An 18,274-nucleotide genomic window follows, 5' to 3' on the forward strand; every position below is an offset into this window, starting at 1 on the left:
TCTGCCATAAGGTTGTAATTGATTTCATTTCAGAATCTGCATTTCAACTGTCTCCCAATGTAGCAATCTATTGGTCAGGCTGTTTATCTTTTACTGTGCATTAGGACTGTGAAAGTAACATGGCAACTACTCACATGTTGTCAAGCCAAATTACCAAGACAGTGCTCAATCAGATGTGCATCTTTGTAGGCAGGCTTTTGGGAATACTCATGCAGAGGAAGCCAGGGAGCCACTCGGCCAGTGAGCTTACCAATTCCCTTAACCATGACGAAACTGCACCAATTCAGCCAATGTTCCTGTCACAAAAGATCAGCTTAGATTTGAGCTCACACTGCTCGAAGCTAAAAGCAGACCTCACATGCATATACCAGTTCCTAACCATCATAAATGAGCTTCATTTGCAAATATTCATTTGTTTTACACATCCAGCCTGAGTTTTCTGCTCATTTGAAGGGCTATTTACCTTAACAGCATGTATCAACTTGTTAATGACTGAAACCTCAAAATACATCTTTTTAAATCAAAATTGTGGTCGAATTCTCCAACCTACAAGCCATGTTTTCATGGATGCTTACTGGTGCATTTAATAAAATAAAGATCATTCAGCAATGCTTTTGGGCAGCAAGCAAGGTGATAGCCACATTTGCTTACTGTAAATACAAGGGAAAATATCACAAATGGGCCTCCGTTTTGACAAGCATCAGAATCCTCTTTGTTTATATCTCCATGTCTGTACCTAAATGTAATTAGTTTTACTTGGACAAGGATTTTTGTTTATCTTATTCTGCTTGATTACTTGAACATAATCACACTGTTTGCTTCATTGCTTCTGGTGGCGATCCCTGGTTTAAAAAGGGACAGAGAGGAATGTAAATGTGGAGTGTTCTGCTGTCAGCTTGTTTAATTTATGCAGCTGCATGTTTTTTTTCTAATTTAATTTTTCTTAAGGTTTGCTCCATGTTCGTCAGATTCCTCGACTTAATAGTTTAATCTGTGAAGTGCCTGATACAAAGGACCTTGCTTTCAAACTGAAACGAAAATTGTTCACTATTGAGGTAGGAAACATTCGGGTTTGATCTTCAACTTCATTCCATTTAATAGTGCAATAAGTTGTTTATCAAGTTACTATTTCTCACATTTGAACGTACAAGAGGGTATTTCCATTTAAGCTATCATCATCTCATTTTTGCCTGTGAAAGCGTATGGGGGGAGGACAGAGAACCTAGTTGTTACATTTTAAATTTGTGGTCTGTTTGCAACTATTCAAAACATACCTTAAGGCAAACATGTTTTAACAAATTAATTGCTTAGATCAGTTTCAGTTGTTTATTCCATCTGCATTGTTGTGATTCTAAATTAATCAAATATATTAATAACAAAATATAATTTAACTTATTAAATCATTGTGATTTAAATTATTTAAAGTCCCAACCATACATTATTCTGGATTAATGTAACAGTAATCTCGTATTGTTCTAAATTGTAGTGAACTGTTGGTGATAGCTGGCTTGCATTAGCTAACACATTACTTTGTTTTCCAAAAATAATTTAACATGTATCTGGGAGCTAATTGAAAATCAGTTATAAAACACTGCACACATTTTCTGCAGCTAATGTCATAGCAATAATAAATGCCACTGCTCCAATCATTTTCTTCATATTTATTAAGCAAATGTTGCTGGCCTGGGAGTTTAAAAAGATGGTTACAAAGGTTAATTCCAACATTCAACCAGATTTAAACTTTTCCATTGACCTGAAATATTGGTAGTGTTTATAATCCTGATGTGTTGGGACTGAATTGAATCAATTCTCTTTTTTTTTCCCAGCAATACTAAATAGCAAATGAATACAACTGTTAACCAATTAAGGCTGAAGTATTAATTAACTAAGCATGAAAAGGTGAATGCATATTTGAGGAGTGGCTTTTTGTGATGTGATAATTATTTCTTTTCCCGTCCTTGTGTAGTGTCTTCACTGGAGATAAAATAAGTGGGCAGACCTGACAAACCATATTATTTAATCTCCTGTCAAGTGGAAAGCATTTAAACAGGCCACTTGTCTTGGCTATTTCAGCTTCTACAAGAGAATTGAGCACAAATAAATTAGCATATTTTGCCTTATTCACTAGCTACTGGTCAATTTGGGTTGGCATCGCTTTGGTGTTTGGTACTTCACCCTAGAGTGACCACTGTGGCCCTTCATTGACCCTCTGGCCTCTTAACTGGCTACTTGATAAGGCAACTGTTGTCATCAACCTCCTTTTCAGTTTTTCAGTCTTGCTTTCCTACCTACCCACCCACCATCCCCCTACTCCCGTCCTGCCATATCCCTCAGAAGAAAACCTATGAATCAGACTCAATCCACTGACAATTACAATGCCCTCCTCCTAATTAATGGTTATCAGTTGCTTTCATTATTTAATCACATTAAGAGCAGTTAATAGTTAATCAGGCAGCCAATTGTTCGATTGGGTCATCTGGGGAGCAGTGTTGTAGATTGTAGATGTCTTGATTGGGATGCTTCCCTGTAATACCCACTTAATGCTGCATGTAGAAGTCATAAAATCAAGCAGCGTTGTCAGAAGTAGCCTTCTGACTACTTGTTAAAGAGCCACTGTAGCAGAATTTTTTATCAAATTGAACTAAACAAACATCTATTTCGTACTCATTGAAGAAATATGAGGCCATTTCCACTTTTATAGAATATAGAACAGTACAGCACACAACAGGCCCTTCAGCCCACAATGTTGTGCCGACCATTGATCCTCATGTAAGATAAACCTAATGTACAAACCCTCAAATTTCTGTGACCATATGCATGTCCAGCAGTCTCTTAAATATCCCCAATGACCACGCTTCCACAACTGCTGCTGGCAAAGCATTCCATGCTCTCTCAACTCTCTGCGTAAAGAACCCGCCTCTGACATCCCCTCTGTACTTTCCGCCAAACAGCTTAAAACTATGACCCCTCGTGTTAACAATTTCTGCTCTGGGAAAAAGTCTCTCGCTATCAACTCTATCTATGCCTCTCATTATCTTGTACACCTCAATTAGGTCCCCTCTCTTCCTTTTTTCCAATGAATAAAGTCCGAGCTCAGTCAACCTCTCGTCGTAAGATAAGCCCACCATTCCAGGCAGCATCCTGGTAAACCTCCTCTGAACCCTCTCCAAAGCACCCACATCTGCTCTTTAATAGGGCAACCAGAACTGGACACAGTATTCCAAGTGCGGTCGAACCAAAGTTTTATAGAGCTGCAACAAGATCTCAGTGCTCTTAAACTCAATCCCCCTATTAATGAAAGCCAAAACACCATATGCTTTCTTAACAACCCTGTCCACTTGGGTGGCCATTTTAAGGGATCTATGTACCTGCACACCAAGATCCCGCTGTTCCTCCACATTGCCAAGAATCCTGTCTTTAATCCTGTACTGAAAATGTGTTGCTGAAAAAGCACAGCAGGTCAGGCAGCATCCAAGGAGTGGGAGAATTGACGTTTTGGCCATGAGCCCTTCTTTAATCCTGTACTCAACTTTCAAGTTCGACCTTCCAAAATGCATCACTTCGCATTTATCCAGGTTGAACTCCATCTGCCACCTCTCAGCCCATCTCTGCATCCTGTCAATGTCACACTGCAGCCTACAGCAGTCCTCTATACAGTCAACGACACCTCCAACCTTTGTGTCGTCTGCAAACTTGCTAACCCATCCTTCAATCTCCTCATCCAAGTCATTAATAAAAATTACAAAGAGTAGAGGCCAAAGAACAGAGCCCTGTGGAACACCACTCACCATTGACTTCCAGGCAGCATACTTTCCTTCCACTACCACTCGCTGTCTTCTGTCGACCAGCCAATTCTGTATCCAGACAACTAAATGTCCCTGTATCCCATTTCTCCTGACCTTCTGAACAAGCCTACCATGAGGAACCTTATCAAATGCCTTGTTGAAGTCCATATACACCACATCCACTGCTCAACCCTCATCAATTGTCGAGTAACATCCTCGAAGAACTCAATAAGATTTGTGAGGCATGACCTGCCCCTCTCAAAGCTGTGCTGACTGCATTTAATCAAGCCATGCTCTTCCAGATGGTCATAAATCCTATCCCTCAGAATCCTTTCTAACACCTTGCAGACGACAGACGTGAGACTGACTGGTCTATAATTGCCGGGGATTTGCCTATTTCCTTTCTTGAAGAGAGGAATTACATTTGCCTCCCTCCAGTCCTCCGGTACGACTCCGGTGGAGAGCGAGGATGCAAAGATCTTCGCAAGCAGTGCAGCAATCACATGTCTAGCTCCTCTAAGCAGCTGAGGACAAATCTGGTCTGACCTTGGCGACTTGTCAATCTTAATGTTTGTCAAAATTTTCAGCACATCAGATTCCTCAGTCTCTATCCATTCCAGCATGCTTACCTGCTCCTCAATGGTTTCATTCACTACAAGGTCCTTTTCTTTAGTAAAGACAGAAGCGAAAAACTCATTTCGGGCTTCCCCTACCTCCTCAGACTCTATACACAAGTTCCCTATGCTATTCCTGATCGGCCCTACTCTTTCTTTGATCACTCTCTTATTCTTCACACACGTGTAATGTGCCTTTGGATACTCCCTAATCCTTCCTGCCAAGCCTTTATTGTTCCCCCTCCTGGCTCTCCTCGCCTGCCTGTAATCCTCTAGAGCTGAGCAAGACCTTGCTTCCTCCACTTTACGTAAGCTGCCTTCTTTCTTTTGACGAGAAACTCCTCCGCTCTCCTCATCCAAGGTTCCTTTATCTTACCCCTTCTTGCCTGTCTCAGAGGAACATATTTATGCATCACTCACAACAACTGTTCCTTAAACAGTCTCCACATGTCTATAGTGCCCTTTCCATAGAGCAATTGCTCCCAGTTCATACTTCCCAACTCACGTCTGATAGCATCATAGTTTCCTTTTCCCCAGTTAAATATCCTCCTATTGTTCCTGCTTCTCTCCTTCTCTATAGCTATGTAGAATGTGAGGCAGTCGTGGTCACTATCACCAAAATGCTCTCCCACTGCAAGATCTGACACATGCTCTGGCTCATTGCCGAGCACCAACTCCAAAATGGCCTCTCCCCTCGTCGGCCTGTCAACATACTGAGTTAGGAAACCCTCCTGAACACACCTTACAAAAATAGCTCCTTCCAAATCATCTGCTCGAAGGAGGTTCCAATCAATATTGGGAAAGTTAAAGTCACCCATTACAACAACACTACTACATTCACACTTTTCCAAAATCTGCTGACCTATGCTTTCTTCAATCTCCCTGCTGCTATTGGGGGGGCCTGTAGTAAACCCCTAATGAGGTGACTGCTCCCTTACTGTTCCTAATTATCACCCATACTGACTCAGTAGGCAGACCCTCCTCGACAATGGTAACTTCTGTAGTTGTGATACCCTCTCTGATTAGCAGTGCTACACCTCCTCCTTTTTTACCCCCCTCCCTATTCTTTTTAAAAGTTCTAAACCCTGGAACATCCAGCAACCATTCCTGCCCCTGAGAAACCCACATCTCTGTTATGACCACAACATCATAGCACCAGGTACTGATCCATGCTCTAAGCTCCCTCTAAGTCCCCTATTTTATCTTTGATACTGGGCATAAATGAACTGTTTCAAGCTGTCACTTGCATTTCTGTGGTTTGTCTTTGATTATCTTTACAGATAAGTGCTCAAATCAGATTTGCGCTTTGAATTGTTTGTCACATTTGCTGCATACTTTTAAGAGTGTGATTTTTCTGTTAAAGTTCAAGAGCTGCTGCTGTTAGTTTATTTGGATTTGTAATTGTTGAAATTGCAAGATCCTGATTGTCAGCTTGATGCCCATCAAAGTTTATTCCTAGGTAGGCTGTTTGCTCAAGACCAGCAATATTATGCATTGTTCAGTACATTTTTGGTGTGACCAGGACCAAATTTGGCAGAATAAATTTCACCGCCCACTGCTGACATAAAGTATGCAGCCAAATTGTGGATAGTTTTCATCGAATGATAGTCTGGAGTTTTGCGCAATGCAAGTGCATTGACCCTCCCCTGGTCTGCATCATCCCAAATCTCTGATGGGGAGATTTTACTCTGTGTAAAAACTATAGTTAACAGCCCTACCTCTGGACAAATCCAGACAAGATCCAGGGACAAATTCAATCTGCTCCCAGAGAGGTGTCATTGCTATTATAGTACAGTTCTTTTCCAATGCTCACTGGAAGAAAAATTCAACCGAATTCTTGAAAGAATATTGTACTCTTTCATTTGTATTTATCAAATATATAAAATGAAACCAAATAGCAGAATATTTACAAAACTGACAAAAATGCAATTTCGTGGTAAACTCAACATTCTTGGTGGTTAGCACTGCGGCCTCACAGCGCCAGAGACCCGGGTTCAATTCCCGCCTCAGGCGACTGTGTGGGTTTCCTCTGGGTGCTCTGGTTTCCTCCCACAATCCAAAAATGTGCAGGTTAGGTGAATTGGCCATGCTAAATTGCCCGTAGTGTTAGGGGAAGAGGTAAATGTAGGGGAATGGGTTTGGGTGGGTTGCGCTTCAGTGGGTCAGTGTGGACTTGTTGGGCCGAAGGGCCTGTTTCCACACTGTAAGTAATCTAATCTAATCTAATCTAAAAGTACTGAAAGGAAACTTTGGATTTGTGAAAAAGTGTAAATGTCAACAACAGAATCCATATTCACATTGATAATACCTTAAATTTGTAATTGTAAATGCTTTTCCTTAATCTGACTGCTTGTGTTACATGACATCAGAAGCAAATCTTAGTGGTCTTGTTCAACTGGACAAAACATAAACCTGAAAGTGACGAAATGTACATCAAGGTCCTTGAAAAGAAAATTGTTTTGTCAAAAAATAATTAAAGCACAAAACATTGAAAATGGACAGCAGGTGTGTCACTATCCAAAATAAGGAAGGAAATGTCAATGTTTTAATGTTCCTTAGTCCTGCATAACATAGTCCAAAAATGTCAGATGATTTACAAGGCATGCATTTCAGTAGTGTCCCTCACAATCTTAAGGCATCCCAAAGTGCTTTAGAACTAATTAATACTTCTGAACAGTAGTCACTATAATAGTGTTGTGTCGCCATAGTCTTACCAAACCATAGTGGTTGCTGTCTTATTGGAGAGAAGGATTGGTGGTGATTTAACCTGAGGGCCACCAGACCTCAGGTGAGGGAAGAGAAGTTGAGAAGGAGTGTCTTTCATAGTAATCTCAAACCGTTGATGGGAATTGAACCCACACTGTTGGCATCACACTGCTCTGCCAACCAATAATCCAGCCAACTAAGCTAAATCAATTCCCTATAATAGTGTAGAAACAGCCAGTTTGCACACAGCAAGCTGCCGCAAAAGCAGCTTGCAAATGATCAGATAATGCGATTGAATGTGGTCAATGCCTAAACAACATTTACAGCTGAATAACAATATTTGCAGCTGAGTCTTCAGCTATAACTTTATTAATATGTGGAACTCGTTGTGAAACTATATTTCATTTAAACACTGAAAGCTCATATTTTGGTGAAATGTAAACCAGATTTCAAGTAAAGGCACAGAACTTTCAGGGAAAGATGACCATTTGGCTTTGAAGACCTCTTCATTACATCATCTTGCACATTCCATCACAAACTCTGAAGACCCGTCAGTCAATAAATGGGTCTTCTGGTAACAAGCTTGTGTTGTATAATTTTATAAGATAATTTTACAAGCTAGTTTAATTCACAAGTTTCTGTTTCAGATGGATGGTTTAATAAACATAAATGTGTATTAAAGATATATGCTAGTAGTATATTTGCCAGATGGGAGTAAAGTTGTTGGAAGTTTATTAAAATTAGGGTAAAAATATTGAAGTAAACGTACTTAAATGAATAGAGCATTAAAAGCCTAGGAAAAAATACAAAAAAGTCGGTCTGTCTAATCCTATTTCTTTCCACTTTGGAATCTTAATTAGAAGGAGATAAAAACCATCATTTGACTAAATTATTGTCTTGAATCTGTAGCAAAAGGTATAATCCGCAATTGGGCCAATTAGTGCACCCTGTAGTTAGCCATGCTGAGGCAAGCAATGTGATTAGAGCTGACACCAGCCTAGTTCCCACTGTTGCTTTGCCAGGTATGATGGTCAGACTTCAAAGGGCTTGAGGCATCAGCAGGGCAAGGTTTGGAGGCCAACTTTTGGTCCGTTTGTTAATCTCTCTGCTAAACTGCAATGCCCCTTGCACAAAACGAGCTTACGCGACACAATCATGCGGCATTAAAGTTTCAGTTGAGTTATGCCAATTGCCTTTGATTTTCTGATGATTGACCAAAAGATGCCTATACAGCCAGACACATGCTCAAACGTTCCTGATTAGGTAAGCTGAAGAGCTCTCTCAAACATTTTTGGATTTTTTTGTTGTTGGATTGGTCTCGATGGTATGCTGTAGCTTAACATTTGAGATGAAGTCATCAGTGTCTGATATATTCAGATTGTTTATAATAATCTGGAATGTAATGGAACATTTTTGGAACTCATCCTGTCCTGATTGCCTAATCATCTGTCTCTATTGTATTTTATTTCCTGTTTAGTTGATGCTTTCGTAGTAACGTCACAACATTTCCATTTTAAGAACAGCCTAGTACTGTTGTGAGTAAGAGGAACTGCTATTCACTGACTTTCCCTTAGGCTGCTACTGCCTTGCTTAACTTGTGCCTCTCTCTTACACAGTTCAGCTGGCTTTAGATTGGTCAGAACATGGAAATTCATGACGCAGCTTGACAAAGTAGTCATCATCACATTCCTTCCGAATTTAATTGTTAAATGTATTTATCATGACGACGCTAAGTCTTAAAGGAGGTCACGCATGTTTGCTCAAAAGGAATGAGATAGATGCAATGTGTAGCTTTGTTCTAATGCATACAATTTGTTTGGTATAGCGTTCATAACAAATTGTCACCATATTTGGTGGTGATTGCCTGAGATGGTGTTATCAGTTGAGTGCCAAAAGAACTTCAAATGATCATGAAAGAATGCTGGTAGGCATTACACACAGGCTGAAGATTTTGGCAATGTATGTAAATGTTAAATAAAACAAGGTTTAGATTTAAGTTGGATCTATAAGCTTCAGCCTCCTTCCAAGTAAATATACGTAAATTGCTGTTTAGAGGTATGATAAGCACAAGTGCGTGTTATAGTACAATTGACCTATTAATCTCAGACAAACGGCCTATCATGCAATTCATGTTGGGGGTGGGGCTAGTAGAATTGCACCAATTTATAGTAAATCATCTCCTCTCTCACTTCTATAAATTAATCACGGAATAGTCTTCTTTTACCAAATTTTTTCCTTATGTATTTCATCATGTGCTAGCATTGTCAGTATTCTTTCCAGACTAAGCAAAAACTGATGAATGACAGAAATAAACAGGGGGCTAGCAAAAGTCAGAAAGTCTTGAATTGGGGAAAAGAATGCTTGTAAACAAAATGTGATAAACTGAACCAAAAAGAGGGAGAATATAAATAGAAAGAAGATTCATTTTGAGAAAAGAAACATTATTTTATAACATTTATCACCAGAAATAAATGCAAATAAAACGTACTCTCGCTCTCTCAACATAAATCAAAGTAAAATGTCCGTAATTATTCATACTTCAGGGAATGTCTGAGTCGCTAAAAGTTAAAACCGGAAAAGAAAATCTGTTCTCTTGTACATTTTCTTTGCTTTTTCCATTTTTGCCTTCCTCTATTTCATGATCTCTGGATACACTCTTTCCCGTTGCATAGTTTTACCTTGTCACTAGCTTTTGACAAATGTATAATCCAAATGCCAGTCACATAAAAATTCTTGCTTTCACTATGTCATCGCAACAGGAAATGCTACTCAATTAACCACTGCAAGATTGTATTACACATTTTTAACACTTTATCAGAATATCCTAAACCACCTGATCAGTAGGAAAATGTGAGCTTTGAACATCCCAGTGCATTTTGCAACCAGTTAAGTATTTTTGTGTTCTTGGAATTCAGAATCTAAACTGTACTACTTAAGTGGACAAAAGCATTCAGTTTTAGTTTTTTAGTTGTAATTTTAGCTGTAAATGTTGTGAATTCTTGTTTGCTGTAGGTGTTTTTCCCACCAATTATTTCCATTTTTTTGCTCTTACCACCTGAAGATACCAGTGTCCTCTGGGGCACAGCTCCACAGACAGGCACCTTGGTGTTTGAAAGCAGGACCTGCAACATGTTATTAGGGCAAAGAGAGATTTATTCTGCATATAACTTGGCATACCTGACCTGGGAGTGCTTGATGCTTGGTGCCTGCAAATGAAAAGTGTTCCTCCTTCAACTGCAACAATATTCGTATTATTGAAGACAAGATTTAATACAAAAGGCTTTCTTTAAATTGTGAATTTTTGATTCTTGTCAGTCAGCTGTAGAGGTGACTGTTACAAACAAACTGAAGAGAAGGGGAATTTGCAAAGTGTCCCATCCACCACATGAGATATTTGTATCATCAGTAGTCACAGGTGACATGCCAGAAGACTGAAGGTTGGCTGAAGTGGTGACACTGTTTAAGAAAGATGGTAAGGACAAGCCAGGGAACTATAGACCAGTGAGCCTGACATCGGTGGTGGGCAAGTTGTTGGAGGGAATCCTGAGGACAGGTTGTACATGTATTTGGAAAGTCAAGGCCTGGTTAGGGATAGTCAACATGGGAAATCATGTCTCTCAAATCTGGGTTTTTTGAAGAAGTAACAAAGAGGATTGATGAGGGCAGAGCAGTAAATGTGATCTATATGGACTCCAGTAAGGCATTTGACAAGATTCCTCATGGGAGACTGCTTAGCAAGGTTAGATCTCGTGGAACACAGGGAGAACTAGCCATTTGGATACAGAACTGGCTCAAAGGTGGTGGTGGAGGGTTGTTTTTCAGACTGGAGGCCTCTGACCAGTGGATTGTCGCAAGGATCGATGCTGCATCCACTACTTTTCATTATTTATATAAATGATTTGGATGTGAGCGTAAGTGATATAGTTAGTAAGTTTGCACTACACCAAAATTAGAGGTGTAGTGGACAGTGAAGAAGGTTACCTCAGATTACACCGGGGTCTGGATCAGATGGGCCAGTGGGCTGAGAAGTGGCAGATGGAGTTTAATTTAGGTAAAGGCAAGGTGCTGCATTTTGGGAAAGCAAATCTTAGCATAATTTATGCATTTAATCGTAAGGTCCTCAGGAGTGTTGCTGAACAGAGACACCTTGGAGTGCAGGTTCATAGCTCCTTGAAAGTAGAGTCACAGGTAGATAGGATAATGAAGAAGGCGTTTGGTATGCTTTCCTTTATTGGTCAGAGTATTGAATACAGGAGTTGGGAGGTCATGTTATGGCTGTACAGGACATTCGTTAGGCCACTTTTAGAATATTGCATGCAATTCTGGTCTTCCTATTGGAATGATGTTGTGAAACTTGAAAGGGTTCAGAAAAGATTTACAAGGATCTTGCCAGGGTTGGAGGATTTGAGCTAAAGGGAGAGGTAGAATAGGCTGGGGATGTTTTCCCTGGAGCGCTGGAGCTTTATAATATGAGGGGCATTGATATGATAAATAGGGGGAGTCCAGAGCTAGAGGGCATAAGTATAGGGTGAGAGGGGAAAGATATAAAAGAGGTCTGAGAGGCAACTTTTTCATGCAGAGGGTGGTGCGTGTATGGAATGGGCTGCCAGAGGAAGTGATGGAGGCGAGTACAATTGCAACATTTAAAAGACATTTGAATGTGTATATGAATATGTAGGGTTTGAAGGGATATGGGCTGGGTGCTGACAGGTGGAACTAGATTGCAGTGGGATAGCTGGTCGGTATGGACGAGTTGGACCGAAGGGTCTGTTTCCATGCTGTACACCTCTGAGTCTTAAGTAAATGTTGTGACTCTAAGGATAGTTTACAGGCAGACATTCTGCAGTATGTGATTAACTTTCTGACCTCCCAAAACTCTCCACTATCTACACAGTCTGAGTAGACATCTATGCAACTGAGCAGAAGCTCAACACTACCCAAGATAAATAGCTTAATTAGCTGTAAACATTTATTCTTTCCACCAACAGAGCACTGTGTAATGGCATGTGTACTCTTGCAACCCACCTGTGGCCATTATACAGTGCAACCACTGAATGCCAAATGAAGATGGCTAGATTGTCTCTTGTTATAGCTGGTTTGTATGGCATTGTGTGACGAGTTTGTTAGCTGTCAGTTTGTGGACCAATGCTGAATATTATTCAGGATTTGATGCATGTATGCATGCTGCATGGGCTCCTTTGTCATCTGAGGAATTGCAAACTTAGCTGAACATTACAATTATCAGTAAGCAGTCCCAATTCCTTATATGTCGCTGACAAAGCAGTTGACAATAAAACTGTAAATGGATTTGGAGGTAAGTAATCTTGACTGTCCAAATTAAGGATTTACCAACATATTATTGTGTATTAGTCTGTTTGATAGCACAACTCCTTCCATTACTTTTCTGATGATTGAACATATGTTGGTAGGATGGGAATTGATCAGATTAGACTTTTCCTGGGTTTTTTTTTTGTGAAGTACCACTTTTCAGGTTCTTAGACAAATGCCAGAACTGCAGCTGTAGTGGAGGCACCACTAAATCTGCACTACAATTCTTCACCATAACATCATGTTGAGATAATTTGTTATCCAAGCACAGTGCCTACTGAAACATCCGCAGGACAATCAAATGCAAGCTCAAAAAGATGCAAAGTGCTTAGCTGAATCAGAAAACAGATGAGCTTCAATCATAATGCAACCACAAAGTCTGAAAACAATTTTCCAGTGCTGTGAAATCTGTCTACCAGCCCTAGTCTACTGGTTCATCACCAATTCTCAGTGCCCATAGATCAGTACTACTGACACAAAAAAACCCTAGAAAATAGCAGACCATCTTGACCATGTTCTAAATCTTCCTTCATTCATCAGTGAAGAGGCAATTTGCAGGTTGCCATCAGCTGCTGTCTTGACACCCTCCAAGAATGCAAGAAAGCATATTCCTATTTGGCAACAAAGTTCCCTCACCTGATGCTATGCCAGCTGGCTGTCAATATCTGGTCAGAAATTCACTGAATTCTTTTAGTCTGTGTAGAAACAAGGAATCATCGTGCAAAAACAACAAAGGTATATCCATTGTCGACCTATATAAGCGGAAAGGAACTCAACAGTCTAGCAATAATCATAAAGGAATCAGTTTCCTTTCCATCGCTGGCAAAATATTTCTATAATGCTAAGTGAAGCATCTTGGCCAGATCTGATGCCAGAGAGTCAATGCAGTCTCAGAAAAGTTCTAGGAATTACTAATGTGGTATTACAGTTTGACAATTCCAGGGGAAATGTCAATAATAGAAAATGATCTCTATGCCAAGCTTGTTGACCTAACTAGGGTCTTTAGTAGTAATAGAGAAATTCAACTGCCCTGAGAAATTCTTCATTATAGTTTAACAGTTCCATTGCATCATGCTGATATGTGTCTCAGCAGATTGATTCTTGACCAATCCCAAGCCGTTGATAAAATTAAAACAGGGCTGTGTAATAGTGCAAACCCTCTCCAGTGTTTTTGTTTTCTCTATCACACTGTCTGATGCCTTCCATGTCAGTGATCCTGTCATCAAAATCAGCATATGTGTGGGAAGCTGTTGATTCTGAGATTACTCCAGGCAAAGAGCAAGATCTTCAAAGACATACTTAATAATCTTCTGTTTGCCAATGATTGCAGCATGGATATTTTTTTCACCAATGCATGTGACAACTTTGGTCTTATGATCACCACAAAGAAATCTGAAGTAATGTACAGTCAAGTAAGAAAATGGTGCAGTCTCCTTTGAAAACAAGTGCAAATCATAGGCAGAGAGAAAAAACAAGGATTATAAATTCAGATCAGAAGGCAAACTCATCCAAAACTCAGTCATCTGTGTTATCCTGCCATATTTGCAATAGAGCCTTCTGGGCACAGATCATCCTTTAACTGTCAAGTACAAATCCATAGGAATCTTTTTATGCATCCCAAATAGTCATGGTTATCTTTGTTTTTAAGGATGAATGAGATATGTGTGCAAAAGCAAAATTATGGTACTAGTGTAAATCTGAAATAAAAACACAAAATTCTGGAAATACTTACTAGGTCAGGCTGCATATGTATGTAGATAAAGCGAACACTTTTCAGTTCAATGACCTTTCATCAAAACCAATTATCCCTTGGTGCGGGATAACATACCCGAGTGACTGAAATAACCGATGCAGCCACCCAGTATTTGCAATGATCATCATAAGAAAGATCCAGGTCAAAAGATACTTCAAACACTTCAGAATAATTTGACCAGAACTTTGTTTGGAGAAGCACAAAGGATTCCATACAGATCGGTCATCTCTAACACTATCATCACCATCCAAGCTTTGCCCAATCAGTGTCCACCTTAAGTGCTATCTGTACCGGTTCTCTGTGAAATGAGTGTGGGAAACTTCATCTCACTATCAAAGAAGACCCAGAATTAAAACTTGATGAACAATCTCCCTGAGAAGGAACAGTGGATTATTTGGTATGAGAAATGGAAAAATGTTACACAGTTGCAATATTCAGAGCTGGAGGTATTGCATTGGAACTTCACACTGCATCTAGCTTGTACAGTGACTCTCGCCATTACACGGAGTAAATCAAATTGGCTGAACGTGAGTTTGTGGGGATTTAGTAAAGAAGCTAAGAAGAATAATCAATTCTGAACTCTAGCTGTACACGTTTGTGAACTTATGCACTTTGTCCAGTTGTCTGTGTCACACTTCATGCTGTTTTGTTTATCTTTGTAATTCAGTGCTAAGCTATACAAACCAGGAAGGTCTAACTGGCCTCCATTCAAAGATAGAGATATTCCAATCATCCTCAATATGTTTGGGTCAAGGTTAGGGAGAAGTAACCAGGTTCTAAGATTCGAGGATTGTCGAATGGAATGTCATAAAACATTCATATGAATGTCAAAGAAGGCTATGACCAAGTTCAGTTGTGATTTTCATTCTGAAGTTACACAAATTGGAACTCTCTCTTTTAGTAGAATTATTTAAGGTGACCTGATTTCTGAAAATCTGTTATTTTCTCAAAACACCTCCTGCACACACAAATCAGGAGTAGCACATTTGAAGTCTCACCTATGTTGTCATTTGATCAAATCATGACTGATTTAACTGTGTGCCTTCTCTTTTCCTGTCTACCCCTCTAAATACTTTGACTCCATTGCAAGTCAAGAATCTATGTAATTCATTCTTAAAAATATTCAATGGCTCTGCCTCCAGTACTCTATGGGGAAGAGAATTCCACAGACTAATGACCCTCCTAAGAGGAAATAAGTTTCTTTGAGAGTCCATAATTGATTTGTTTTCTAATAAACATTTTTTTCAGATTTGCTGAAGCAGTGTCTTCCAGTGAGAAGTGTCAAAGTCAAATATAAGTAACTGTGTGCAGTAACTACTGCAGAGGTACCAACGATCTCATTTTCACCAGCAGACTAGCTAGAAAATATGCCATGAAAATAATATAGTTTGGGCGATTGTGGAGTAATACATGGAGTTCAGGAAATTCTAAAGCTGAAATGCATGGTTCACACATGGAAACAGACCAGTTCAGCCAATCTCTGTCAGTGTATATGCTCCACATGAACTACCTCATTGGCATATCCTTACACCCTTTTGTTATTGCTTAGCTTCCCCTCCACTACATTTATTCTTTTTGTGGCAGAGATTAGAGTTTGATTAAAGAAATTGAAATGTAATTATGTTGGTCATTGGCAAGCGACACATAGAATATATTTAGATTTTGTCTCCTTAACAAAGGAAGGCCATACTTGCAATAATTCTGAATGGTGAGAGCTCACTAGATTAGTTCCTGGAATGAGGGAATTGTTTTATAAGGAGAGATTGACAAGATAATATCGGGAACCAAGAACTTTTGGTTACAGTCTCAGGACAATAGGCCAGTCATTCCTGACTGAAAAGAGGAGAAATTTCTCGACCCAAAGGATTTTTTAGAATCCACTATCTCAGGGAGCTGTGGATGTTCAGTCGTCAAATATATTTAATAAAAGGGTTGATAAATGTTTGAGTACAAAGGAAATGAAGTGATACTAGATTTGACTGAGAAGATAATCTTTGTAAATGTTGCAAAAGACCAATGACCTCTCCTTGCTCCTACTGTTTTCCTATTCTGTTTAACTATAGTGCTAGCAAGTTCCACATTCTTGCCAGTCTCTTGGTAGAGAGGTTTCTCCTGCACTTCATATTGAAATTACAAGATTGTTTGTGACTACCTCGTATACTTTTCAGAACTGCTGCTTCCAAAATCAAAATTTTACTCAGTTGGGAAGTCGGAATTTATTTCAGTGTACCAACCTCTTATTTATTGGGCTTAATGTGAATTGGTTTTAAATATATAGTGGCAAATAATCTAATAAAAATTAAGTATAACTAAAATAAATTGTGGTCTCTTTTATTTATTCTTCTGGGTAGATGTATTGCAAATCGACCACCTTTCGATGTCCACTCGTAATTAGACCATAAGACAGTAAGATAAAGGAGCAGAATTGAGTCTGCTCAGCTATTCAATCGTGGTTGATGTTTCTGCACCCCATTATCCTGCCTTCTCCCTGCAATCCTTGATTCCCTTACCAAAACTGTTAAACTTGAAAGGGTTCAGAAAAGAGTTAAAGGATGTTGCCAAGGTTGGACAGTTTGAGCTATACGGAGAGGCTGAAAACGCTGGGGCTATTTTCTCTGAACGGTCAGAGGCTGAGGGGTGACCTTATAGAAGTTTATAAAATCATGAGGGGCATGGATAGGGTGATTAGCCTATTTTTCCCAGGGTGGCAGAGTCCACTGCTACTTAGTGTTCTTGTTTTGGAGACTAAGTGTAGAGTGGAATGTTCCTCCTGCAGGATGTTTGAGGTAGGGGTGACCACCGATGCTCCTGCCGACTTCACCTGCAGGAAGTGCAGCCAGCTCCAGCTCCTCTCAAACCGCGTTAGGGAACTGGGGCTGGAGTTGGATGAACTGAGGATTGTTAGAGAGGCTGAGAGGGTGATAGATAGAAGCTACAGAGACATAGTTACGCCAGAGGACAAAGGTAGCTGGGTAACAGTTAGAGGTGGGAAGGGGAGGAAGCAGGCAGTGCAGGGATCCCCTGTGGTCATTCCTCTCAACAATAAGTATACTGCTTTGGATACTTGTGGGGGGGACTGTCTCTGGCACGAGGTCCGGCTCTGAGGCCCAGAAGGGAAAGGGGGAGAGGAGGAGAGCGCTAGTTATAAGAGACTGTATAGTTAGAGGGACAGACAGGTGGTTCTGTGGACATGGGTGAGACTCTCGGATGGTTTGTTGCCTCCCGGGTGCCTCCGGCTCTGAGGCCCAGAAGGGAAAGGGGGAGAGGAGGAGAGCGCTAGTTATAAGAGACTGTATAGTTAGAGGGACAGACAGGTGGTTCTGTGGACATGGGTGAGACTCTCGGATGGTTTGTTGCCTCCCGGGTGCCAGGGTCTGAGACGTCTCGGACCGTGTCTTCAGAATCCTTAAGGGGGAGGGTGTGCAGCCAGAAGTCGTGGTGCACATTGGCACCAACGACATAGGTAGGAAGAGGGGTGGGGAGGTCATTCAGGAGCTCAGGGAGTTAGGCTGGAAGCTAAAAGCTAGGACGGACAGAATCGTCATCTCTGGGTTGTTGCCGGTGCCACGTGACAGTGAGGCAAAGAATAGAGAGAGAGTGCAGTTGAACACGTGGCTGCAAGGATGGTGTAGGAGGGAGGGCTTCAGGTACTTGGACAATTGGACTGCATTCTGGGGAAGGTGGGACCTGTACAAACAGGACGGGTTGCACCTGAACCAGAAGGGCACCAATATCCTGGAGGGTAGGTTTGCTAGCACTCTTCGGGGAGGTTTAAACTAATTTGGCAGGGGGATGGGATCCGGACTTGTAGTCCAGCAAGTAAGCTAGCTGTGTGTCAGGATGCAAAAGACTGTAGGGAGGCTGTGGAGAAGGTAGCACTGACAGGGAATACTTGCAGACACCGAGATGGGTGCAAGTGTGTATACTTCAACGCAAGGAGTATCAGAAACAAGGTGGGTGAACTTAAGGCGTGGATCGGTACCTGGGACTACGATGCTGTGGCCATCACGGAAACGTGGATAGAAGAGGGACAGGAATGGTTGTTGGAGGTTCCTGGTTACAGATGTTTCAGTAGGATTAGGGAGGGT

The 18,274-nt window shown here is 40.6% G+C and overlaps 1 protein-coding gene across 3 annotated transcripts in view; it reads left to right on the forward strand.

The window, feature by feature from the left end:
* Window positions 1–18,274, forward strand: part of elp4 (elongator acetyltransferase complex subunit 4) — a 274,712-nt gene that overhangs the window by 171,325 nt on the left and 85,113 nt on the right. For 2 of the 3 annotated variants that reach the window (XM_043705557.1, XM_043705559.1), the window contains one exon: window positions 949–1,055. In XM_043705557.1, the coding sequence (XP_043561492.1) occupies window positions 949–1,055 (107 nt within the window). Of the gene's footprint in view, window positions 1–948; window positions 1,056–8,721; window positions 9,110–18,274 lie in introns of those variants that run through there. The other variant, XM_043705558.1, reaches the window with a different exon arrangement.

This window comes from Chiloscyllium plagiosum, chromosome 16 (assembly GCF_004010195.1).
Source record: "Chiloscyllium plagiosum isolate BGI_BamShark_2017 chromosome 16, ASM401019v2, whole genome shotgun sequence".
Lineage (NCBI taxonomy): Eukaryota > Metazoa > Chordata > Chondrichthyes > Orectolobiformes > Hemiscylliidae > Chiloscyllium > Chiloscyllium plagiosum.